General features: G+C 39.2%; 1 protein-coding gene and 2 non-coding genes across 3 annotated transcripts; 1 reads left to right on the top strand and 2 right to left on the bottom strand.

Moving 5' to 3' along the window:
• Positions 1-7913: 7913 nt before the first annotated feature.
• trnaf-gaa (transfer RNA phenylalanine (anticodon GAA)) lies at positions 7914-7986 on the bottom strand. Its single transcript has one exon. It is a non-coding gene; the product is annotated as a tRNA-Phe (tRNA).
• A 1486-nt stretch (positions 7987-9472) lies between these two features.
• On the bottom strand, positions 9473-9545 carry trnaf-gaa (transfer RNA phenylalanine (anticodon GAA)). Its single transcript has one exon. It is a non-coding gene; the product is annotated as a tRNA-Phe (tRNA).
• A 7095-nt stretch (positions 9546-16640) lies between these two features.
• On the top strand, positions 16641-21174 carry LOC130907863 (intraflagellar transport protein 20 homolog). Its single transcript, XM_057823355.1, has 2 exons — positions 16641-16741; positions 20657-21174. Exon 2 carries the CDS (start codon positions 20672-20674, stop codon positions 21068-21070), a length of 399 nt encoding a protein of 132 aa, XP_057679338.1. The 5' UTR covers positions 16641-16741; positions 20657-20671; the 3' UTR covers positions 21071-21174.
• Positions 21175-26556: the final 5382 nt, after the last annotated feature.

Here is a 26556-nt window from a genome sequence, read left to right as displayed (position 1 = left end):
GATTTTGAGCATGATCTGACAGAATTGCAGGGGTGCCAATACTTTTGGCCAGCAGTGTGTACTCCAGTATAATGAAATAACAGACATTCATCGCAATTACTGTAGAGATCAATAAATTAATTAGATCATTAGAATTAATTAGACCTAATAACAAAATAATAGTGACTTTGACACTTACAGTTGAAAGCTTTTCTGTTGGTGACTGCATTTTGGACTGCTGCACTTGCAAGTTGTTTCATTAGTTCAGTGATTGGAACTAAGTCTTCCTCCTCTCTTTTTTTCCCCATAAATTTTAAATGTCACCATCCTTCATTCTGTGGATGACAGAAAAAATCGGTTTTTACCCATACCTTACTATTTTTGAGTTTTAGTCACGTTAGTTTGAATGCCAGCATAGCAGGAGCAATGGATGGTGACGATGCATACAGGAAAAAAACACGACGTGCTTTCATGACAGAAGAGAATGGGAACATGGATTAAGTTCGAAGGCTTAAACGACCATTTGCACAGCTCATTGCACATGAAGCACAACCTTTGCAACCTTGGCACAGTTGAAAGAACCTATGCATAATGTTTATCCTGCTCTTTGAAAGCCATGTCAGGTAACCTATGAAACAGTAATATTTGCCACAGACATGCATCGTCAGTCCTGGCTCGGTCCATTACCAGGTAGAGATAGACAGGAAAAAAATAATACTGTATAAATGCTGTTCATAAAAAAAAAAAATAGTGCTTTATATTTTATGCAAGGGCAATGTACAATATGTGCTAATTCATTTTACCACAGATTCTCAAACTGTGGTGAATGAGTGGTTGTCTTGTAATAAAAAAAAAAAAAAGTGTACCCTAACACAGATTCTCAAATTTGTTGTTTACCCCTTATTAATGAAACAAAAACCCAAGGTGGTCACATAAATAAAGAAAAATGAATATATTTTTCAAGAAATGCACAAGATTAGGCACATCATCAACAAGCTAGTTTACTTTCACACATACCGTAAGGCGCACCTTGTACTCTAGGGCTGCAACTAACGATGATTATTATTATTATTATTTTTTTTTTTAATGATCGATTAATCTTATTATTAATTAAACGATGAATCAAGTAAATGTCACTTTTTTCAATTACCTTCACTATTTAACTTGAAATTGTTTAAGGAATGTTCTAAGCAACAATAGAGACAAAATGGATGACTATTTCTTTCAAATATATATATTTTTTAACAGATTCCTGAGTCAATTCAGTTATTTTGAGGGGTGGGCAAAGCACTAATATAAATTGTTGAAAAAAAATAAATGAGTCATTGACACAAATTAAACAAAAAAATTGAATAAGGAGGAGGTAAACTTGATGAATCAGTTTTCTATATAAAACAGTTGTTCATAAATACAGTTCAAATCCAATTTCGGAGCACACGCTCATGTATGACAATTAACAGTTTGAATGGGAGTTTGTGCTGAAAGGAGAGTCTAAGCCATGGGTGTCCAAATTTTTTTAAAGGGGGCCAGATTTGGTGTGGTAAAAATGTGGGGGGCCGACCTTGGCTGACGTCCTTTACGTAGAACAATATATTTAAGCAAATTTTAGCAAGCCACTCTGTGTGTCACATTTGCTTCATTACTTTTTTAAATTAATAATTTCAACAATCACCCAACTAGCCTTTGTGGCGTTCTCTTTCAACTCTCGGGCTCTTGCGAAACACTGCTGCTGTAAAATTAAACTAGCTTCAAGTTGCTTCAATTTCTCGCTACGCATCTTCCCTGTAATCTTCTCGTACATGTCAGCGTGTCTTGTTTGGTAATATCACTTCACACTGAACTCTTTAAAAACAGCGACTGTCTCTTTGCAAATGACGCAGACACAGTTGTTGCGTATTTTAGTGAAGAAATAGTCCAATTTCCACCTACCCTTGAAGCGTCGGCTGTCACAGTCAGCTTTCTTTTTTTTTGTTGATTGTCGCCATTTTAGAAAATTGGGAGTAAAGGGTAACGCGGGCTAATGTTGCTTAGAGTGCTGCTGCCTTTTAGTGGGTTCCACAAACAGCCTTAGTTTTAAAAGAGACGACAATGCGAAACCTGGTGTGCAAGCATATAGTGATGCTGACTGGGCAGCTGATACTAGCGACAGGCGCAGTACTTCAGGATACTGTGTTTTCTTGAGCAAGAACAGTTCTCCAATTTCTTGGAAAACAAAGAAACAAGCTACAGTCAGACTATCTACATGTGAAGCTGAATATATGGCACTGGCCCCAACCATACAAGAATGCCTATATGTAGAACAAGTACTGGGTAGCATTGATCATTATCAGTACAGTCCAACAACTGTACATGATGACAACCAGAGGACAATCGCGCTTGCGAAAAATCCCGTTAACAGAGATGCAAACACGTACATGTTAAATATCATTTTATTAGATCTACTGTGAGTCAGGGAAGAGTAACATTGATGTATTGTCCAACGACTGGCATGATAGCTGATATCATGACAAAACCTGTAACAAAGTTAAAATTAATGAGAGAGGATGTATCCGCATGTCGGTGCAAATTAAACACGCCAAGTTTTGGCTGCACTGTTGACCAGTTTATTAAGTCTGTGTGCGGGCCAGACGTTATTGATTTTATGACAGAGGCTGGGGGCCGGATGAAATTTGACCAAGGGCCGCATTTGGCCCCCGGGCCAGACTTTGGACATGTCAGGTCTAAGCTGTTATATTAATGGGTTTATGTGTGTGGTTTCTTTATAAAAAGAAATGAGACCACTTTACTATTTAACAAAAACTTAAGTGCTAATATGCTTCTCCAAAACACAATACAAACGATACTGAAAAGATACTGATGAGCATAATTGCTAACTAGCTTAGCCTTCTGTGCAAAGTTGTAACATTTAATTAACAAAGATTACAAAAAATACAATTGGCTTCATTTACCTCTGACAGAGGTACACTGGATCTAACAACATAAAAGACAATGTAACTCTTGACACTTCGTAATATTATTGATTTAACAACCCAACCTGAGTGTAGCAGTGAACTCTCTCTCTTGGTTAACTGGTGCGCATACAGCCTCACAATTCACACAAACAAGGACCCAAACGGGGCTGTTCTTAGGAGTCCTGTTGAAATTGGGGCCGAGCGTCAGCGGTGCGTTGAAGTGCCGCAGATGCACGTGGTGTAAAACTGGGGTAAGCACGCAAACATTTGTCCTTTTAACATTGTGATTATTGTTTTTTCTTTTTCTTTTTTTTTTTTAAATTAATCTATGTATTATTTGTTATATTTATGGGTTTAAAGTGCCTGTGACAGCTTTAAAAAAATAAAAAATAGCATTATTATGTGAATTCCAATCATATTTTGAGACGATTTGACTATTGGCAAAGTGCAGATGACAAGAAATTAGTTTTTTAATCTGCTGTTCAGACCCGCCTGCCATTATAGCGCTCTAGCATCCCCAGCTGGATGATAACGTCGGCAGGTCATGAGTTCATCTGATTTAGAATCCAGTCCAATGAGGGGGAAGATTCAGAATGAGGACAATACGACAGAGAGCAGCAAAATGTCATGATTGTTTCAATCTTTCTACTCCAATATTTTTACAGGATATTCTTTTTTATTTTTGTATTTTTCCCCAATTGCTAAATAAATGACTGCAAAACTGCCAACTTCTTCTCTCCCGAACGGTATTATATGCCACCGGAGTTATTCTGGCTTTTGTAATTTCCCTGCCCCTGCTTCGGAGACGGAGGAAAGAGGTAAACAATAAAGGAGGCGTGACAGCTAGCCGACATGCTAACCCGAGCAGAGCAGCTTTTCCGAGTGTTATTCTTGCCTTTCGAAAGTGAAAAATTACACAAAACTACCCCGTCACACACGGCAGCGGTGTTGACTGTCTTCACCGATCAGCCAGCCCCTGGCGGCGAGCAAGTTACGCTATTCGTTCTGCTGGATGTGCTCGTTGCCGGGAATGAATGCCGAAAATAGCCCATTCTCTGTGGACAAACCGGCCGACGTCGGAGCGGGGAGCTGTTCGTAGCCAAGCCGAGGAAAGCGCATTCTCAGCGGGCACGCGCATAGGACCGAGGGGGTGAAAGTGACCATGGTGTGTGAGTGTGTGACAAGCCTCCCGTCGTTGGCCGAGTGGCCTTCTCTATGGACAAGTAGCATTGTCTCCCACAAAATGCAAGCCACCTCCTTATTGGAATGTGTGCATGCTCCCAGTATTTGACAAAATATAAAACACCTAGCTTACTCACCTCACAATGGTCCCACAGTTGTCGGACTTGTTTTGACCATTATCCGCGGTGAAGGGGAACTTTTTGAAACCCAAAAATGCTCACACGCCTCTCACTGGTGCAGTGACAAAAGCCTGCTGCATATTGGGCTGGCGTGATGCGAAAAATAAATGGAATAATCCGCAAAATAGGCTGAATCCGCAGTCGCTCTGCATACTGTAGTATTGGCTGTATACTGAAGATGATTGTCCCGGTGACGTCACATTCGCATTCTTCATCAATCCAGGGTGTCACTCATTTTCATGGCGTGGGATTAAAAAAATTTAATATCGATTGCTTCTACACACACCCAAGCGGTCCATTTCATTGAGGAGCATAAAATACCTTGTGAAATATGAAATAGACATGCTTTTTGCTGTCATAGGCACTTTAATGAATGACACGTATGTGTGTCTTGAACGTTTACTGGGACAGTATAATACAGTTATGCTTAAAAAAAATAGGTTTGACGTCATTAAGAACAAATCATAGATCAGGCGTACTATATAATAAGGTGCACTGTAATTTCTTAAGGAAAAATAAATGATATTATGTTATATATATTAGATTAAATATAACGAAAGGCACCCAACAAAAAATCAGGAATTGTATTTGATTTTTGTTTAAAAAGATTTATTTAATAACAACAATGAAGTAACACACATAAAACAGGCCTCAACGATGATGAAACACTTGTTTTGTCGTTGTATAACCTTTTGTGTCAATCGCTTCCGCACCCTCATCATCTGTAAACTGGTCCAGTTTACCCTCTCCAAACAACATGTTTCAGTGAATTCCACAGATGTTCAATTTTGAGTTAGATCACGGCTCATTCAAGCAACATACCATTCATCAAATTATTGCTCTTGGCCTTTCTTGGGAGTTTTTAGCCATGTTTTGGGTCATTGTCCTGTTGCAAGACCCACTTCCTACGACTAGGGGGCTGGAGTGCACATGGTATCCCATGGACTGGTAGCTCCATGAGGTGGGCGGTGGTCTTGCTCAACTCTCCTTTCCTCTGGTCCGTGTGCAGCAGTTCCATTAACATTGTCCCAATGCTGAAACTCATGTTCGATCCGAGGAACTTTAGATCTTCAGTTAAATGCTCTCCCAACTGAGCTATTTCAGCCTATACTGTGTATCACATAAGTGAGTCCCCCCCTCGCATTTCTGCAGATATTTAAGTATATCTTTTTGTAGGACAACACTGACAAAATGACACTGTGACACAATGAAAAGTAGTCTGTGTGCAGCTTATATAATAGTTAATTTTGTGTGCATCTTATATAATAGAGTTAGTTTATTTTCCCTCAAAATAAAGCCATTAATATCTAAACCCCTAGCAACAAAAGTGAGGACGCCCCTATGAAAAAACGTACATCCCTAAATGTCCAAATTGATGAGTACTGCTTGTCATTTTCCCTCCAAAATGTCATGTGACTCGTTACAGGAATGATGTCAGCATTGCTACAGAGATTGAAGAGGTCGGGGGTAGCCTGTTAGTGCTCAGACCATACGCCGCATTACACATACTCTGTCACCCCAGGAAGAAGCCTCTTATGAAGACTGTACACAAGAAAGCCCACAAACAGTTTGCTGAAGACATGTTAACAAAGCACATGGAATTCTGGAACCATGTCCTATGGTCTGATGAGACGGGCGGGCTTTCTTGTGTACCGTCTTCAGAAGAGGCTTCCTCCTGAGGTGACAGCAATGCACACCAATTTGATGTAGAGTGCGGCGTATGGTCTCAGCACTAACGGGATGACCCCCCACCTCTTAAATCTCTGCAGCAATGCTGACAGCACTCCTGTAACAAAGTCACGTGACATTTTGGAGGGAAAATGACGAGCAGTACTCAATTTGGACATTTAGGGATGTACGTTTTTTCAAATGGGTGTCCTCACTTTTGTTGCAAGGGGTTTAGATATTAATGGCTATATTTTGAGTTATTTTGAGGGGAAAATAAATTAACTATTATATAAGCTATAGCCTATATAAGCAAAGACTTAAATATCTGCAGAAATGCGAGGGGTGTACTAACTTTTGTGATACACTGTATAAAGACAGTGACAATTTTCTGATCGACAAAGGTAACTGTTATAACAAGGGTCAAACAATCCACTCGAGTATTCCTTTCAAATGGATACCTCCGACAACAGATATGTGTCCCAATGCCAAAACTCAGGCTTGATTCAAGGACCTTTAGACCAACACTCTCCCAACTGAGCTATATCATCCTCTAGAGTGACAGTGACAATTTCCTTATTGACAAAAGTAACTGTGATAAGAAGGGTCAAACAATTCACTAGAGTTTTCCTTCAAAATGGAAACCTAAGACAACAGACTAGAGCCTGATATACTCCTGTTATACTCCCGCGTTGCGGTGACAGCGAAGTTGATTACGGCGTCAATGAGCATTCGATAGTTCTGCGGTGAGGGAACGCGTTGCTCTGTTATTCACCGCCAAGCCACTAGAGGGGTGTGGCGTTATATTTGCACGGTTTTGGGGCATGCTTGTTGACTTCCACTAGTCTAGTTTAACGGAGAAAAAATAAACAATGCTAGATGGAACGCTTGAATGTAAATCTTCTGCTCATCAACATTGAATAAATGTGGATCATACAAATGTTTTGGGGCAGGTGACGCAGAAGACGGTTTTGAGGCGGTCTGGCCGACTTTTGATGCCGCACAGAGAATTCTAGACTCGGGTGGAGAGAGCTAGCTTCAAACTGGCGTCGAGCACTGCATCCAAGGTCTGCAAAGCCCTCCAGCCCGATTTGTTTGCCGTGTCCTACAACCAGCCAGTGGGAAGTCATAGCAGATTTCTGGCGTCTATGGAACTTCCCAAACTGCGTTGGGAGCCTTGACTTTAACGTTATCATAAAAAGCACCGAGGCATTCTCAATCAGTGATGATGTATCGTATGTGAACTGTCTGTTATTGAAAATTAAAGATCAAAACAACTCTTTTGACACCAAACCTGTGCTTTATTCTTCATATACTTGAAGTGTGACACGTAATTAAGTCACAGACTCACAGCAAACATATGTACACAATAAATGATGAAGTGCACCAACAAAAATATGACATAAAGTGATAAAAAGTTGGCAGTTTTTGGCCGACTGTGTCACCGCTTCGCGTGGCCACTCGATTCCGAACACACACGTCTCGGTGGTTCGTCCATTTTTTTTTTCAATCTCCGACCTTGCCATTTGGCAATCATTATAATGTCTTGACGAGACTTGGTCTTCGATGATACTCCCGTTGGCTTGGTCAATTTTTGCGTGTAGAAAAATAATGTTTTATAATGGCGATGATTTTGCGCTGAACCGGAATAACAGTCTGAGCGAACCAATCACAGTCCATTTCCCCCACATCATATGCATTGACGTGACGCTAGGGTTTGAACAATCAATAGGACCGCGTCAGGCTACGGCGCAGGGTCGTAACTCGGGTCTTCGTTGACGGCGCAGGTCTGACGGGGAAGTATAACTCGGCCTTAACTCTGTCCCAATGCCAAAACTCTGGATGGATCGGAGGACCTTCAGATCTTCAGTCAAACACTCTCCCAAGTGTGGTCAAACCATCAACTTGAGTATTCTTTTGAAAAGGATACTCAGACAACAGATTAACTTTGTCCCAATGCCGAAACTCAGGATCGATCCGAGGACCTTTAGATCTTCAGACTAACGCTCTCCCAACTGAGCTATTTCGGCCTATGAATTGCTAATGACAATTCCCCATCAACAAAGGAAACTGTAATAATAAGGGTCAAACAATACATTCGAGTTTTCCTTCAAAATGGTCATCTCTGATAAACTCTGCCCCAATCCCGAAACCCGGGATGGAACCGAGGAGTCGAGGACCTTTAGATTTTTAGTGTAACACTCTCCCAAGTGAGGTCAAACAATCCACTTAAGTATTCCTTTGAAAAGAATACCTCAGAAAACAGATTAACTCTGTCCCAATGCCAAAACTCGGGATCGATCCGATGACCTTTAGTCTAACGCTCTCCCAACTGAGCTATTTCGGCCTATGAGTATAAAGTGGCAATTTCCCGATCGACAAAGACAACTGTGACAAAAAGGGTCCAACAATCCACTCGAGTTTTCCTTCAAAATGGATACCTCAAACAAGAGATTAACTCTGTCCCAATGCCAAAACTCGGGATTGATCCGCGGACCTTTAGATCTTCAGTCTAACACTGTCCCAACTGACCTATTTCAGCCTATGAGTGGATACTAGCAATTTTACCGATCACCAAAGAGAACTCTGATAATAAGGGTCAAACAATACATTCAAGTTTTCCTTTGAAAAGGATACCTCAGACAACAGATTAACTCTGTCCCAATGCCAAACCTCGGGATCTATCACTCTCCCAACTGACCTACAGTATGTGAGTGACTGCAATTTTACCGATCGACAAAGAGAACTCCGATAATAAGGGTCAAACAATACATTTGAGTTTTCCTTGAAAATGGTCACCTCAGATAACAGATTATCTCTGTCCCAATGCCGAAAATGCCGAAACTAGGGATCCATCCAAGGACCTTTAGTCTAATGCTCTCACAACTGAGCTTTTTCGGCCTATAATTATAGCGCGGCAATTTCACGACCGACAAAGATAACCGTGATAATAAGTGTCAAACAATATATTTCAGTTTTCCTTCAAAATGGTCATCTCAGTTAAACTCTGTCCCAATCCCGAAACTCTGGATGGAACCGAGGACCTTTAGATTTTTAGTCCAACACTCTCCCGAGTGAGGTCAAACAATAAATTGGAGTAGCCCTTCCAAATGGATACCTCAGACAACAGATTAACTGTGTCCCAATGCCGAAACTCAGGATGTACTCGAAGAGTCTTAGATCTTCAGTCTAACGCTATCCCAACTAAGCTATTTTGGCCTATGAGTAGACATCGGCAATTTTACTGATCGACAAAGAGAACTCTTATAATAAGGGTCAAACAATATCATTTAAGTTTCCCTTCAAAATGGTAATCTCAGATATAAGATTAACTCTGTCCCAATGACGAAATTCAGGACAATTCGAGGACCTTTAGTCTAACGCTCACCTAACTGAGCTATTTTGGCCTATGGAGTGAGTCACAATTTCCCGATTGACAAAGGAAACTGTGAATAAGGGTCAAGGACTCCACTCGAGTTCTCCTTCATCTCAGATAACAGATTAACTCTCTCCCAATGCCGAAACTCGGGATCGAACCGAGGACCTTTAGATCTTCAGTCTAACGCTCTCCCAACTGAGCTATTTCGGCTTATAAGAACTGAGGGAATTTCCCATTGACAAATATAACTGTGATAACTAGGGTCAATACATTCCAGTTTTCCTTTAAAATGGTCATCCCAGATAACAGATTAACTGCATGCAAAGGTGCCAAAAAATTTACTCAGGTAAGCATACCGTTACTTCTAAATAATCGTTAAAAAATAAAAGCAGGCATCCAAAAAATTATTCATGTACAGTGTTGGGAGTAACACCATTATAAATAACGCCGTTACGTAACGGCGTTATTTTTTTCAGTAACAGGGTAATCTAACTAATTACTTTTCCGCCGTTACAACGCCGTTACCATTACTGACGGTCAAAAGCGGTGCGTTACTTACTCTGAATAAATTGAAGAAACTACCAGCCGTGTCGAGTCGACTCTCTGCTCTGTTGATTTGTCATCCAAGACTTGTGGTGCGTTCAGGTTCGAGAATAGCGCATGTGTTTTGTTTTGTGCTTTTTCTTAGCAAAGATATACCACAAAGGACGTGCTGGCACTCTGTTTCTTTAATAGCACATACTGTATAACTTCAACATTAACACAAACGTACGGTTCTCGGCAGGCCGTGTCTCTAACTCACTCCCGCATCATGTGAGCAAAACAATATTGGCGCCCGTGTGCACTTTAGGGTGCTTCGGATAATTCTGTATCAGAATATTACAGCACGTACTTATTATGACTCCAGGCTGTTTGTCCCTGCTCATTCAATTAGACAATGCTTTCCAAAGTTTGGTAACGTTTCTGTGTTTGCTACACCTGATGCTAGCCTCGTTCCCATCTCCCACTGTCAGCCAGCAATAATTCTGCTTCCATTTTGAGGACGGCAGACGCTTTGAAGGTGACGTGAATTGTCGGGAAACCAGCCTACCTGAATGCAGCCCCTCGAGAGATGCGATGGAAGTGATTGTGATTGGCTGAGGGTTAGAGTCATGTGTCGTGGTAAGCCAATCAGAGCCGGTGATTTCACAAGCAAACCGGAACAGCGCGTGCGGCAAACACACACACGCAAAACAGATGCACAAGGTCGGGATGGCAGAGCATTCAGAAGAAAAATTGTCCGTTAAGAGGTGGAGATATAGACGCTATTTCAAGTTTGTCGAAATTAAAGGAAAGAACCTGCATGTAATGTGCAATTTATGTCCCGGGGCAAAGCTTTTGTCGACATCTGTGGTAAGCAATTCAAATCTGCTGAAGCACCTAACAAGTTAACTACCTGTCTGTTCTTCTCTATTCCACTGACTCGAATACTGCTCAGAAAATTTCAAATTCTTTGACATACAACAAGTTCTTTTTAAAGTAACGGAAATACTTACTTTCCCTGGTAACTAGTTACTTTTACTATAGAGTAATTCAGTTACTCAGTTACTTTTTGGAAGAAGTAGTAAGTAATGTAACTAATTACTTTTTTAAAGTAACGTGCCCAACACTGTTCATGTACAAGTAAAATAGTATTTGTTGAGTAATATTGCGAGTAACTGCTTACAATGTTTGATTTTTTAAAATAATGGTAAATTTTCTCAGCACAACTTCATCTATATGAACTGTTACTATTATACTGTAGTATAACCTATTACATGACCATATTATACCAAAAAGATGACACAAAAATCATAAAATTTAGATTGAAAAAAATGAAACATCACTGTCCAAAAAGCACGAGGGCCCTTTAGTGAAGAAAAAACACTGTTACCTCTGATTGGTATCATGGAGTCATGTGATTATTTCTGCGACATCTCATTGGTGAAACAGCAGAGCCACTGTTGGCATCTCTGGCAAAAATAAAGTCAATATGTAGAATATAGAGGGAAAATGTAACGACTCTAGTTTCTCAAGTAGCAGAATAAGAGTAGTGTTTCTTCTTCTACTCAAGTAAAATTAAAATGTATTGCGTGGTAAAACTATTCCAAGAAGTACATTTTCCTCAAAACGTCACTCAAGTAAATGTAACGGAATAAATGTAATGTGTTATTACCCCCCTCCAACTGCATGACATAAGACGTGTATTTGTTGAAGTAGTACTACTCATAGCATTGGCTGGTACAATGGTAGAATTAGCATCAGAATGTGCAATTGTCCATAAGTCCAATTGTTGAAGTGCTCCTACACTGCACACTCCGATTTTACTTCCACTTATAATGCATGTACATGGTTGATCAGTTAGCTGTATTTTGATGACTTGTTCACAATGCAGTCAGGATTTCATCATCCGAGCTATCCAGGAGCCATGACTCAATCCTCATGAATATGCACTATATACAGTCGTCTCTGTATGTTTGTGCTGATGTAACCATTAACTTTATAGATCTTTGTGATATTGAGTGTCAAGGTGAAAGTATGCAGACACTCAATCTAACAATACGATTGCATCAAGGCAATGGGAGGATGAGCAGTGAAATAAGATTAAAGTAGGTTGTGCAGTAGTTGACCACAAACTTAAAAGACACATACAAAATAAAACACAACAAAAACCTCTGCATGGAATGTACCACCGACAGATAACTGAAGTGGCAGATCTAAAATAGTCCTACCAATGGTTAGAGAGGGCTGGACTGAAAGACAGCACAGAGGTGCTAATCATGGCATCACAAGAGCAGCCATTGAGCACCAGAGTAATGGAGGCCCAGATATACCACACCAGGCAGGATTCCAGGTGCAGGCTACGCAAAGAGGCCCCTGAAACACTCCAACACATAATAACAGGGTGTAAGATGCTGGCAAGAAAAGAATACATGGAATGCCATAAACCAGTAGCTGGTATAGTGTACAGAAACATCTGTGCAGAGTATAGACTGGAAACCCCCTATATCACAATGGGAAACACCTCCTAAGGTGGTGGAAAATGAAAGGCCTAAGATTCTGTGGGACCTCTGGATACAGACTGATAAGATGGTCGTGGCCAACCAACCGGACATCGTGATCATGGATAAGCAGCAGAGGACAGTCGTTGTGATCAATGTAGACGTTCCCAACGATGGCTATATGATGAAAAAGGAACACAGGAAACTAGAGAAATACCAATACTAGAGCTGGATAGAGCCTGGAAGGTGAACGCAACAGTGATGCCCCTGTTCATAGGTTTACTGGTCTCCCGGGCCTCTAGTAGAGGATCCGAGCCTGAGAAGAACAGAAGAGGTTTATATATATGGCGGAAAACATTTAGGTGACTTGAAGTTCCGCTCTGAGACCCTAATTTGGCCAACTTTCAAAATTCCCTGAAATACATGTGCAAATTTTTGAACAGGAGGGCATTTAAGAAAAAAAAAATAAACAGCGAAACCCTATCTTGAGGTGAGAGCATGAAAGAGCAGAAGTAAAGACTTTAATGAGATATTATCGCGTACTTACCTTGTTTCGATCCAAAAACCACACGCATGTATCACTGAGTGTCAAGACACAGCTGTGAATGGCCACAGCTGGATTTTTGGGGGATTTTATGGGTGAAACATTTTTTTTTTTTTTTTTTAATTTTTCTTTGTTTGGATTGATTATCAGCTAACATATCGGAGAAAATGCGACAGTAACAAAAAAAAATACAATTAAGCGATAGTTATGAGGTGTATATCCGTGACTTTTTACAGACACAATTTTTTTCATTATGACGTAATTTGTTTAAAAGTTTAAAATATGCGAGTGAATAATTTTTTAAAGTCGTTCTTTTTTTTTTTTTTTAACAAAAATTTTAGACATCAATTAAAGATTCTAAGCTAAAAATGACAGACATTTTGAATGATAAATATAATGAATTACCTTGGTTTTATGGCTGGGTTGAAACAAACGTGGTTGCGCGACGTCTGTAAACGAGGGTTTCCAGGGGTAAAACAGGGTGTTTCCGGAAAACACAGGGTTTCCAGGGTGTTTTCCGGAAAACACAGACAAGACTGAAAAAGCAGTTTCTGCTTTTGCATTCCTTTTTAAAAGAAACTGCTGTATTTTAAACCAAAACAACTGTTGTGTTTGATAGAAAAATGTGTTTATATGCTGTCATAGCAGATTCATGGCGCATTAAGCCCCCAAACTATTTTTAATTTGCCCGTTTTACCCTGAAAACCCCCGTTTACAGACGTTGCACAACCGATTTTGTTTCAAACCAGCCATAAAACGAAGGTAATTAATTAGGGCCCGAGCACTGAGCGTGCGAAGGCCCTATTGTTTTGCAAAGGATTTTTTTTTTTTTTTTTTTTTTTTCAGGGCAAATGAAAACGGCCAATTTGGAGGCCTGAACATGCACGAAAAGTCACCAAAATTTGCACATACGTCCGGAAAATTGTAAATTTCGATAATTTTGCAATGTTGCAAAAAAATATAACAAAATGGCTCAGTGGCGCCCCCTTGAAATTTTAAAATTGGCCTATAACATTAGGGTCTGTCAGCGTAGAGCAATGAAATTTGGGGGGTCTATACCTTGTCCAAAACCGCTCCAAAAAAGCATTGGCACCCATATTCCAAACCCAACAGGAAATTGGTTATTTTGGATCAAATATGAAATTTTTATCGATTTACAGGGTGCACATTTGAGACCTTTTCACCGAGGGAGTTAGTTGGATCATCTTCAAAATTGGTGAGACTGTTCAGGAGACATATGAAATCTTAAGTTTTGAAAATGGTGCGTTTTCATTCACGGGTCTGACCTGGGCGTGGTGCCAAAGTTGGCCATTTTTTCGGCAAAATGACAAATTCGGTAAAAGACTAATAGTTCCTTGACACAACGTTCAATCTTTTTCATATTTGGCATGTATGTGTGGTATCCCACCCTTAACACGAGTGCATTGAAATATTACCCATTAGGTCTAGCGCCCCCTAGTGAGAACAGGAAATGTCTTTTTTTACGAGACAGGTTCCTCCTCCAAGGGAAAAAAATCTGTTGACCTCAAACCTGCATCAGGGGAGCCTTAAGACCTGTGTTCAGGTGCCTGATGAAAAATATTGAGGTTTCGTTGAGGCGGAGAGGTCCAAACAGGAAAGTGAAAATGAACGTCAACAATTTGTCACGCAAAAAACTTTGAACAGTCATAACTCGGCAGATATACAACATATCTGCACCAAACTTCCCGTGTTTGTTGAGAGTCATACCCTGAAGGTTCTTGTAGGGGTCATTTGCATCAACTCTACAGTGCCAACTAGTGGCGACAGAAAGAAGTTTTAAAAAAGGCCTTTCCTATTGGGTTTTTTCAATATAGAGCGAGGAAATTTGGGGAGTAGATACCTTATGCAAAACTGCTCCAAAAAGTCTCTTGCACCCGTACTCCAAATCCAAAAGGAAATCGGGTATTTTGGATAGAATGTGAAATTTTCATGGGTTCACAGTAGGAGTTTACATTTGGAGGCTTGAATATGCACAAAAACTCGTAAAAATTTGCACATACATGCGGCTTTGGATAACGTTCGATAATCTTGCAATGTTACGAAAAAATGTAACAAAATGCCTCAGTGGCGCCCCCTTGAATTTTTCAAAAAGGCGTTTCCTATTAGGTTTTTTTAACATAGAGTGATGAAATTTGGGGAGTCGATACCTTGTGCAAAACTGCTCCAAAAAGTCTCTTGCACACACATTCCAAATCCTACAGGAAGTCGGGTATTTTGGATTGAATTCGAAATTTTTATCGATTTTCAGTGTGCACATTTGAGACCTTGGCACAGAGGGAATTAGTTTGATCATCCTCAAAATTGGCGAGACTGTTCATGAGACATATGGAATCTTAATTTATCAAAATGGTGTGTTTTCATTTACGGGCCTGACCTAGGGGAGGTGCCAAAGTCGTCCATTTTTTCGGCTAAACGCCAAATTCAGATAATGACTGATAACTCCCTCATACAACGTTCAATCTCTTTTAAATCTGGCATGTGTGAGGTATCCCAGCCTGAACAGGGCTGGATTGAAATATTACCAATTGTGCCTGGCGCCTCCTAGTGGGAGCAGGAAATGCACTTTTTTACGGGACACACTCCTCCTCTAAGGGAAAAAAAAATCAATCAACCTCAAACCTGCATAAGGGAAGCCTTAAGACGTGTTGAGATGGCTGATGAAAATTATTGAGGTTTGGGTAAAGCAGAAAGGTCCAAAAGGAAAGTGATTATGACTGTCATCATTTTCTCTCTCCACATATTTTGAACAGTCATAACTTGGGAGATGTAGAGGGGGGCTGTCTGCCACCACCTCGACCTGCATGCCGTCCGAGTTTGCATGGCGTCCGAGTTGCGCCAAACTGCGAGGGCCCGTTCAGTCCTGCTTGCAGGCCTAGTTACATTTATTATTCAAAATGTCTGTCTTTTTTAGCTTAGAATCATTAATTGATGTCTAATATTTCGTTTAAAAAAACGACTTTAAAAAATTATTCATTCGCACATTTTAAACTTTTAAACAAATGACGTCACTATGAAACAAATGGTGTCTGTAAAAAAGTCATGAATATTTACCTCATAACTATCGCTTAATTGTATTTTTTTTTTTTTTTTTGGTTTCTGTCGCATTTTTTCCGATATGTTAAATGATAAATATTCCATCCAAACAAACTAAAATTGGAAAAAAACGTTTAAAAAGGTAAATATATGAAAAAGAACATCTCAACCCCTCCTTGATGGCTGTGATTTATGCATTGCGACCCTTGTTATATGTCCATGTTTCACCCATAAAATCCCCCAAAAATCCAGCTGTGACCATTCACAGCTGTGTCTTGACACTCAGTGATACATGCTCCATGGAGTTTTTGGATCAAAACAAGGTAAGTACGCGATAATATCTCGTTAAAGTCATAGCGTCTGTAATTCTGCTCTCGTGGGCTCTTACCTCCAGTTAGGATTTTGCTGTTTAATTTTTTTTTTTTTAAATGCTCTCCTGTTCAAAATGTTTCTTCCCCCAGAAAATCGAGATTATAAGCTTTCTAATGATGTATCACTCATGCATATCGGACAATTTTGAAAATTGCGGGTCTCAGAGCAGAACTCCACCCGAGTGTTTTCCGCCATTTAACAATTTGAACAGTAAATATGTCTTTGATGAGTACACAGAATGATGTTTGTCGCTGATGATGTCGGCCAATGAGACTTAACTATATGATGTCATGTAGAGGCTTTGTTGTTTTGTGTCATAAACACATCCATAAAGGGAAAATAATCTCAGACACTATTGTCCTAATTGTTTTACCATGATCTGTGTCCAATATACTGGCTGACATCTACGTTCTAAAGTAAGTGAGCTTTTTATTAGTACTCAGTTCTAAAGTAAGTGAGCTTTTTATTAGTACTCAGTTACTTATACTCTATGTATATTTAATATTATGCACTCACGTTTGTAGTATTTAAGCCAACTCCTGAGCCAAAATAAAAATATATGAGAGGAAGGAAAAAAAGAAGGGGAGCGAGGAAAGGGGGGGGGGGTCATTCACCATCGCCCGGAGCACATTTTTCAATGACGTCATCACCATGCGTCTGCATTTACAGTTGTGGGTAGAAGGAATGCTGCAGTGGCCATGGTTCCGGGAGACTGTTTTCATCTTCCCCACTCAACCACAAAATTACTCCGTAGTTCCCATATTGTTTACCGTCAATGTAGAGCTTGTCGATGAACAGACTAGTGTTGTTTTTGGCTTTCCTCGCCTCGGCCATGATCGGGTGAAGGAGCCTCCAGGGTTTATGCGGGTCATTAAACAGCATTAAAAGTCATTAAATGGATTATGTAAAAATTCAGGACTTAAAAAGCATTAAACGAAATGTTCTAGGCATTAAAAATTCTGTAAGCTCGACGGTGACAAAAAACCATAACATAATTTAATAATGTAGTCCAGATAATATCGACAGCAGTTTTTCAAGATCGGTTGGGCCAATATGCGTGTGCCTTCAAAGTGAATGTAGAAGCCTTCTGCCTTTGTGCAAGGGCTAGTCACAGCTAAGCACAGTTATGTTAATTGCCCATTAGATGTCTCCAAACTAAGCTGCTTGGGATTTGTTAGGTGAGCAGACCATTTGCATGCATTGTGCAAACATTTAATGAACAATAAATTATTAAAAAATAATTAATTATGAACTCATGACATATTGTATTCACTGTACTGAAGCTTTGTGTCTTTGTTGTTATTCTGAGCTAGAAACACTGCGATAGCCATATGTGCCTTATTGGCACTTTGCACTTGATTCAAAAAACTATTTTGATTTCAACAGCAAATATAGTGATGGAATATATGGGCACATTTTCCATAACTTCAGTTGAAGTTGGTCTCTTATTTTTCACAGAATGCTTATTGAAATACCTTGAAAGTGTTTTGTTTATCATTATTAAAGTATCCAATGGGGCATCACAATACAATTAGCCATAATATGTTAGGTCCAAGACTGCATGTATGCATACATTGGTATAAATTTGATATTGGAACCGGATTTTTGGAGTTGGATAATGTTGGGGTATCGGTGAAAAAGTAATTATAGGACAACTGTACATACAATTTATGTGTGCAAAAACTATCTGCAGTTGGGCATGGGCATTAGATTAGTTTAGAGTGGTATTAAAAGTAGCATATAAAGCATACAATGAGATTGGCTGATACTTATTGAAACCCTAATCTCTGTGATCTGATCTTTGTCAAAATCACTCAGATGAAAAAACTCTGCTTTAACTTTTTTTTCATATTCTAATGAGGATAGTATGCAAACATTTACAGAAGGGGGAAGGGGGGGTTAAGTAAGTGAGCCATCACATTTAGGGGCAGTTTACATGGTGACTCTCAGAGAATACGAAAAATTTCAAATTTGCATTTGAACAATATCACAATTCCGCATGAAAACGATGTAGTATTCATGACAGGCCCAAGGGGGCAGTGCAGATTTACAGGGCGACAGAGAATGATGCACTTTGACCCCACCTAGCGCCCTCAGTCCAGAAAAAAATATGCCTGCCCACTCGAAGCAATGTCATTTTTCTTTTGTTCAGAAAGGCACAAAAATTGAAACGTTCAACATATTTAATTTAAAAATATTATTAAAACAGTAAATTAAAGCCGACATTCCGACATATTTGCTGTTTTTAATGTTTAGTAGCACCGCTGCACACGCCCAATGTGACGTGTACGAGTGCTGACGTTAACGGCGCAGTCTCGCGCCGCAGGAGCCTTTGATGTGCATGCCGAGGAAGCCCCCCTCAACCCCCCGCAGTCGGATTCTTCCACTTTGGAGGCAGGATTCAGAATTTTTCGTCCTCGCCTTCCAGCTTCGCCGACACCATATGCACGCGAGGCGAGTCCGCTACTCAGTCATTGCGTCTTTGTGTCGCAGTGTCGCCATGTAAACTGCCCCTTAATATTTTCTCACCCCCCTTTGGCAGCAACAACTTACAATAACAACAACCAGACGCTTCCTGTACCTGCAGATCAGTCTGGCACACCGATCAGGACTAATCTTGGCCCGTTCTTCTCTACAAAACTGCTGTAGTTCTGTCAGATTCATGGGATGGATGTCTGGCATTAATCGCTGTCTTTAGGTCATGCCACAGCATCTCAATGGGGTTCAAGTCTGGACTTTGACTTGGCTGCCCCAGAACGTGTATTTTGTTCTTCTGATACAATTCTGAAGTTGAATTACTTCTGTGTTTTGGATCATTGTCTTGTTGCAGCATCCATCCTCTTTTTAGCTTCACCGTCTGACAGACGGCCTCAGGTTTTCTTGCAAAACATCCTGATAAACCTTTGAATTCATTCTTCCATTAATGATCGCAAGTTGTCCAGACCCTGAAGCACCAAAACAGCCTCAAATCATGACGCTCCCTCCACCATCATGTTTTGCGATGGGGATGAGGTGTTGATGTTGGTGAGCTGTTCCATTTTTCTTCCACACATGACATTGTGTGTTACTCCCAAACAATTCAACTTTGGTTTCATCAGTCCAAAAATATTTTGCCAAAACTTTTGTGTAGTGTCCAAGTGTCTTTTTGCGAACATTAAATGAGCAAAAATGTTTTTTTTTTTTTTTAAGCAGTAGTGGCTTCCTCTGTCGAGTCTTCTCATGAACACTATTCTTGGCATAGTTGTACATGTAGTTGATGTGTGCACCTGGGGATATTGGACTGTGCCAGTGATATCTGTAAGTCTTTAGCAGACACTCTAAGGTTCTTTTTTACTTCTCTGAGTATTCTGCGCTGGAACTCTTGGCATCATCTTTAGTGGACAGCCATTCCTTGGGAGAGAAGCAACTGCCAAACTCTCTCCATTTGTTGACAATTTCTCTGACTATCGATTGATGAACATCCATACTTTTAGAGATGGTTTTGTATCTTTTCCCAGCTTTATACAAATCAACAATCCTTGATCGCAGGTCTGCAGACAGCTCTTTTGAACGAGCCATGATGCACATCAGACAATGACCAAGTGTGTGTTTTATAGTGGGCAGAGCAGCTTTAAACCACTCTTCAGTGATTGGGCACACACCTGACTTAAATTATTTGGTAAACATTGGTTTCAATTGCTCTTTTAGTCTCCTTAGGCAGAGGGTTCACTTACTTAGTTTTCCCCCTTCTGTCATTGTTTTCATGCTATCCTCATTAAAATATGAAAACCAATAAATGTTTGGATGGTTTTAGTTAAAGCGAACACTGTTTTTTCATCTGTGGGATTTTGACAAAGACACGATCACATTTGAGTGTGATTTTATGCAGAAATGTGAGAAATTCCAAAACGTTCAGAAACTTTTTCATACCATTGTATTTGAACACTCATGTAATAAATTGACTGTAAGCAAATTAACGCAAAAATAGTCAAATTTAGTTCATCGCTGTGGTCCAACGCTTTGGGTTTCAGTATGTATCTGTGTGTGTGAAGTGTTTCCTCTTGGAGTTTTTTCAGCAGCGGGGGCAGCAGTAATTACCAAGTTATTTTATATGTATATGTTTGTTTTATACATAAAAAATAAAAAGATTTTTTATAAACTATATACATTTATAAATAAAAATATAATTTAAAAAAATATATTTCACAGTTATTAACATGTATTATGCAAATGCATGTTAATAACTGTGAAATAATTTATGTGAAATAAAGGGGAAAATGGGTTTAAAAAAAATAAACATTATCAGTGTGCTTCCAAAAATTTACAACCATAATGCTTCATTTTTTTCACAGTTGAGCAGACAAGCTATGGCTAAAGAGGCATTGGCAGAGGTAGGCTGTTATTTTGATGAACTCAACAAGCTACGTGCACTCGAGCCAGAAGTCAGCCAGAAGACAGCGGAGCTCAAAGAAGACTGCAAAGATTTTTTGGACAAAATTGTGCAGTTTCTAAAGATAATTGGCGGTCTCATGGACCTAGTAGACGAGTTGGCAAATGAGACAGAGAGGGAAAAATTGAAGGCCCTTGGGACAAGAAACCTGCTGAAGTTCATGGCAAAACAACGAGAGGCCCAGCAACAGCAACTGTCAGCTCTCATTGCAGAAAAGATGATGCAACTTAAGAGATATCACAATGAGTATGAAACCCTGTCTAAAGTAGAAGCGGAACAAAATGAATTCATTAACCAATACATTTTGCAGAAGTGATGATGTGAGGGACATTAAAAGACGTACCAGAATGTCTCCACTGTCTGATAAATAGATGCACATCATCAGTGCTATTAATTGGAAATAAAACTGATACATATTCATTTATTTTGTTGGATTCGTATTTTTGTGCCTTTGTCGAGTTTCCCTGTGTTTCATGTTCTGGTCTTGTTTAATTTCCCATTTGTTTTCTCTGCAGTCCTTGTGTATCTCACTATCAGCTGATGCTGAAACTGATCTTTGCACTATTTTGATTTCATCAATATAGTTGTGCAATATAGGCCCTTCTTCCATAACTTCAGTTGAAGATGTTCTTATTTTTCACAGAATGTTTATTGAAAAACCTTGAAGTTGTTACATTTATCATTATTAAAGTATCCAGTGGGGCATCACAATTCAATTAGCCATAATATGTTTACTCCATGACCATATTTATCAGTATCAGTTTGATATCAATACTGGATTTTTGGAGTTGGATAATGTCGTGATATCGATTAAAAAAAAGTGGCATTAAAAAGCATTAAATGAGATATTTTGATACCTGTAGAAACCCTGCACTGACGCTATCCTTGTTTTTCTGTAATGGCACCAAGTATAAACCAGAGCCTTTGTTGCTGATAAAATACTCTGCGTAATCTTTGAAAACGGCATCTGTTCCCAAAATGTCTATTACAATGTTAAATCACAGATTTTTTTTTCTTTCAATTTCAACTTTCCTCCTTTCTTATCTAATATTGCAGCTGTTAGTTTTACAAAATAAAAGAAAGTACAGTTGGTGTATATCTGGTGGTGGCTTACAAGTAAATTAGAATACATATTTAGCTCATATTCACACTCCCCTGAAACACAGGAAGGGAATATACTTAAACTAGAATCTACCTTCATCGATTTTTGTTGCCCCATTTTATTCAAGCAGTTGATTTCTGCCTTAGGAATACAAGCTCTTTTCATGTGGATGAGTGGTAAAAAAAAATCCCAAAGGGCAATTATAGCTCTCGTGCACAACTTCAAATCCAATCCTTCAGGGGTTTGTTATATACTGCATCTGCAGATTCTTAAAGCATGCTATGCATAGTGCTGAGGTGTTAGCTGTAGTGCTCATCGTATGGTACCTATATCAATTATTAACCCCGTGCATGTATTTGCTTCTGTAGTTGCATTCAAAAAAGGCATCTGAATCAAAATCCACCCATAACAGCTAAATTTAACCACTGAACAACCCCTGTAGCCAAGAAAAACAGAAGTACCAGAGTACCACAAAACCTTTTAATCAACACTCATATATTAGAATCAAAGTACATTGTACGCTCCAAATACAAACAGTAGGAAAACTGTTTCAAATGTATATTCCTTATCCAGTGGTGGAATGTACGAAGTACGTTTACTTCGTTACTGTAGTTAAAGTGCCTTTGACAGCAAAATGCATGTTTATTTCATATTATTTTATTTCACGCGGTATTTTATGCATCTGAATGAACTGGACCGCTTGGATGTGTGCAGAAGCGATCGATTAATAATATTCAATCTTTTGAATCCTGCGCCATGAAAATGAATAATTTCCTGTATTGAGGAGGAATGCGAATGTAACGTCACCTGGGCCGGCATCTCACAATACAGCATTGCCTTCTAGCGTGCAGATGGACTGCGGATTCAGCTGATTTTGCAGATTAATTTGTTTTTTTTTTGCATCATGCCAGCCAAATGTGCTGCAGGGTTTTGTTGCTGGACCAGGGAGAGGCGTGTGAGCCTTTTTGGTATTCAGAAACCCCCACCTCGAGATGGGCCAAAAGTCCGACAACTGTGGGACAATTGGACTTACGAGGAAGTGAGTAAACATGTTTTGTATTATGTCAAATACTGGGCTCATGGCACACATTTTAATACGGAAGTGGCTTGCGTTTTGTGGCTGACAATGCTTCTTCTCCACCGAGAATACCACTCGGTCCACGAGTGGCAGCTTGTCGCACACGCCCCTCGGTCCTCTTCATGTGTCACCGGGAGAACGTTATACTCTGCTTAGGCTTGTTCGGTTCTCCATATCATCCAGACTTCCAGCCCTCTGGCCTCTTCGTGTGCCCGGCAACAGACCACTATGCTCGGGTTGGGCCGGTTTGTCCGGCGGTCATTCTCCAGCTGCTTCCCCGGCAAACGAGCTTTCCTGCCAGCAGCAGGGGAACGAAGAGCTGTAACTTGCTCGCCACCGGGCCAATCGACAACCCCGCCGCCATGTGACATGTTCCGGGGTAGTTTTGTGTGATTTTTGGCTTCGAAAGGCGAGAATAACACTTTGAAATGCCGCTTGGTTTGGGTTAGCATGTCGGCTAGCTGTCACGCTTCCTGATTTGTTTATGCTCTCCGAAGGCAGGGAAATGACAAAAGCCGAACTAACTCCGGTGACATAAAATATCGTTCTGGAGGTGCAAAAAACCAATAGTTTTGACCATGATGAAGTAATTTTGCCATGTCGTACTGAATAAATGCATTTTAAATATTTCATATTCCATTTAACACAAGACTGTTATTTGTCATGACCATACCATTTATAAAAATACTGAGATAAAAAGAATATCCTGTAAAAATATTGGAGTACAGACATAGAAACATCTATGACATTTTGCTCCTCTCTGTCGTATTTTCCTCATTCTGAATTTTCCCCCCTCAATGGGCTGAATTCTAAATAAGATGAAATTGTGACCCTGCCGACGTCATCATCCAGCTGGGGATGCTAGAGCTATAATAACAGGCAGGTCTAAACGGCAGATTAAAAGACTACTTTCTCATCATCTGCGCTTTGCCAAATTGTTGTATATAGTCCAATCATCTCAAAGTATGATTCTAATTCATATAATGACACACAACACATAATAGTGCTATTTTAGGTTTTTTTTTATGCTGTCGCAGGCACTCTAAGTTTTTGATTATCTGTACTTTACTTAAGTACAAATATTAAGTGGTACTTTTTACTTTTATTTCACTACATTTTACAGCAGGTATCTGTACTTTTTACTCCAATATTTGCCAAATACTTCAGTTAAATTGCAAAAATCGATACACAATTTTTGAAAACAAGGCAATCATATATGTTAGTGGACTAACATTGGTTCACCTGCTTTGCTTTCACCACTGAGCCTTACTCTGTTGTCTTAAAGTTGTGTGCAACGGCTACAATGTGCCCTGGATCTGGTCCGCGACCATCTTGTTCTCCCGTAACTAGCGTGTTTTGGGGCCAAATAATTGTTTCCCTCAGTGAAATGCAAATGTTTATTTTTAATTATTTTTTTTTCAATGTGTTTGTGGTGCACAAGAATGTGACAAAATGAGTCACATTTCAAATGAGTTGTAAGGTGGTGGCACACACTTTTCTGAGATCACAGCTTATTTAATAAAAATCATGCAAATAAAGATAGCACATTAAAATGAGATTCTGAAAAGTGCAACCCACCATAGCTCTGGTCTTGTGTATATAAAACAGATGTCTCCTAGTGTCCACAACAAACCAGTTTAGTAAACAAAGCGCAGTTATTTTTATTTCAATCTATGTTGGTGAATAGACTGAATAAATAAATACATAGAAAATGATGGATAAAGGGATTAGATGGAAACCTGTGATGTAGTTGGATGCAGAGGTGCGTATTAACGTGTTACTCCGTTACATTTACTTGAGTAACTTTTTGAGAAAATTTTACTTCTAGGAGTAGTATAATAAGCCATACTTTTTACTTTTACTTGAGTAGATTTGCAAAGAAGAAACGCTACTTTTACTCAGCAACTTAGGGCTACACTAGTCATCACAGTTCTCCTCTTAATTCTACATACCATAATTTTCATAATATAAACTGACTATAAGCTGCCACCCATCAAAATAAACACAAAAATGACATTTTTTCATAGATAAAATTCACTGGACTATAAGCTGCAGCTATCCTCATTGTATTATGGGATATTTATCATAAGATCAAATGAACCCCCATGAAGTTTTGAACCAATGAAGCTTTGCAGCTAATTGGTTCAAAGCTTCATTGCTTCAAGAGGGTTCATTTGGCCATCACTGCTCCCATGAGGGAGACAGTCAACCTCTACTGCCACCTGCTGTCAACACTGTTGTCCAGCATGCCTCCTTGTACGTATTGCACCGCTATAGATGTAAATAACAATCAAAGTTCATGTTCTGTGCTAATTATTTCTTCAGTAAATATTCCAGTTGTTTCATTTATTGCTAGTTATGGTATCTGGTAACACTTTATTTGACAGTGGTGCCATAAAACTGTCATAAGAGCATCACGATTCTGACAACACACTGCCATGAGCATTAATAAATGCTTATGACAGATATCGTTTTGTGTCATTTGGAAAATTATCTGACTTTTGAATGGATGTAAAAGATCTGAACTGGACAAAAATGGAGTTAATGACATATGTCATCTGTCAGATGCATTCACGTTAATGCCCATGATAGTGTCATGTCATAATTATGAAGGTCTTATGGCAGTCTTATGACACCGCTGTCAAATATGATAATAAACATTCATAAGTGGATTTTAAGGGGGGGGCAGGCCCCCCTGGTGTCCGAAAAGTGACATTGCATGAAATTGACCTTCCTATACAGTATATATGTTAAATAACACTGCAACAAAAATCATTTTTATAATGGGTCAAAATTATTTCTCGAACAGATCATGTGACTAGCACCTTAGACAGTCATTTGCGCTGCATATAATTAAAATAAATAAATAAATAAATAAATAACAATTAGGGGAGGGGCATTTTTCAAATGATTTTTTTTCTTTGATTGAATTTTTGTTTTTTTGATTGAAGCAGCTTTTTTTGGGATTGAATGATTTAGACACAAATGTCCTACCTATAATATGGCCCAAACACAAAAAGGATTGTTTCAATCAAAGAAAACTTTTTCAACGAAAAATTAAGTGTTCAAATGCAAATTTTTCAATCTCAAATATTTTTTCGCATTCAAAAACGTTTTCTATGATTGAAGTTTCTTTTTTGATTGAAGTGATTTTTCTTTTTGAAAATACATTCTTTTGAAGCAATGTATTTTTTGATTGAATAATAAAGACAAAAACATCCTAGCCAAAATGTGGCCCAAACACATACCAACATTACTTCAATCGAAAAAGTTGCTTCAATCAAAAAAACATTCAATCAAAGAAAAATAGGTTTCACATGCATTTTTTTTTTGTTCTAAATTTATTTATTTATTTATTTATTTATTTATTTATTTTTATTGAAGCAACTTTTTTTTTGTTATTGAAGCAACTTTTGATTGAATAATAAAGACACAAATCTACCTCCATAGTGGGTGGAGACCCAGGGGATACAATTTTTGACTGGGGTAACTACATTGGCACGACACCGGCGGGCGTACCATATTCAATGGATGACGATCTTGGCGAAAAATATTGCCTAAGCAGCCTAATTTAGAATTCCCCTCAAAAATTATAGGAAACAAAAAACGCTCATTGTCAACT

The sequence above is a fragment of the Corythoichthys intestinalis genome, chromosome 19 (genome assembly GCF_030265065.1).
Source record: "Corythoichthys intestinalis isolate RoL2023-P3 chromosome 19, ASM3026506v1, whole genome shotgun sequence".
NCBI lineage: Eukaryota > Metazoa > Chordata > Actinopteri > Syngnathiformes > Syngnathidae > Corythoichthys > Corythoichthys intestinalis.
This window is presented reverse-complemented; position numbering and strand designations above follow the sequence as displayed.

Excerpts from the sequence above, each read along its gene's own strand:
- LOC130907863 (XM_057823355.1), top strand. The coding sequence starts at position 20,672 with ATGGCTAAAGAGGCATTGGCAGAGGTAGGCTGTTATTTTGATGAACTC.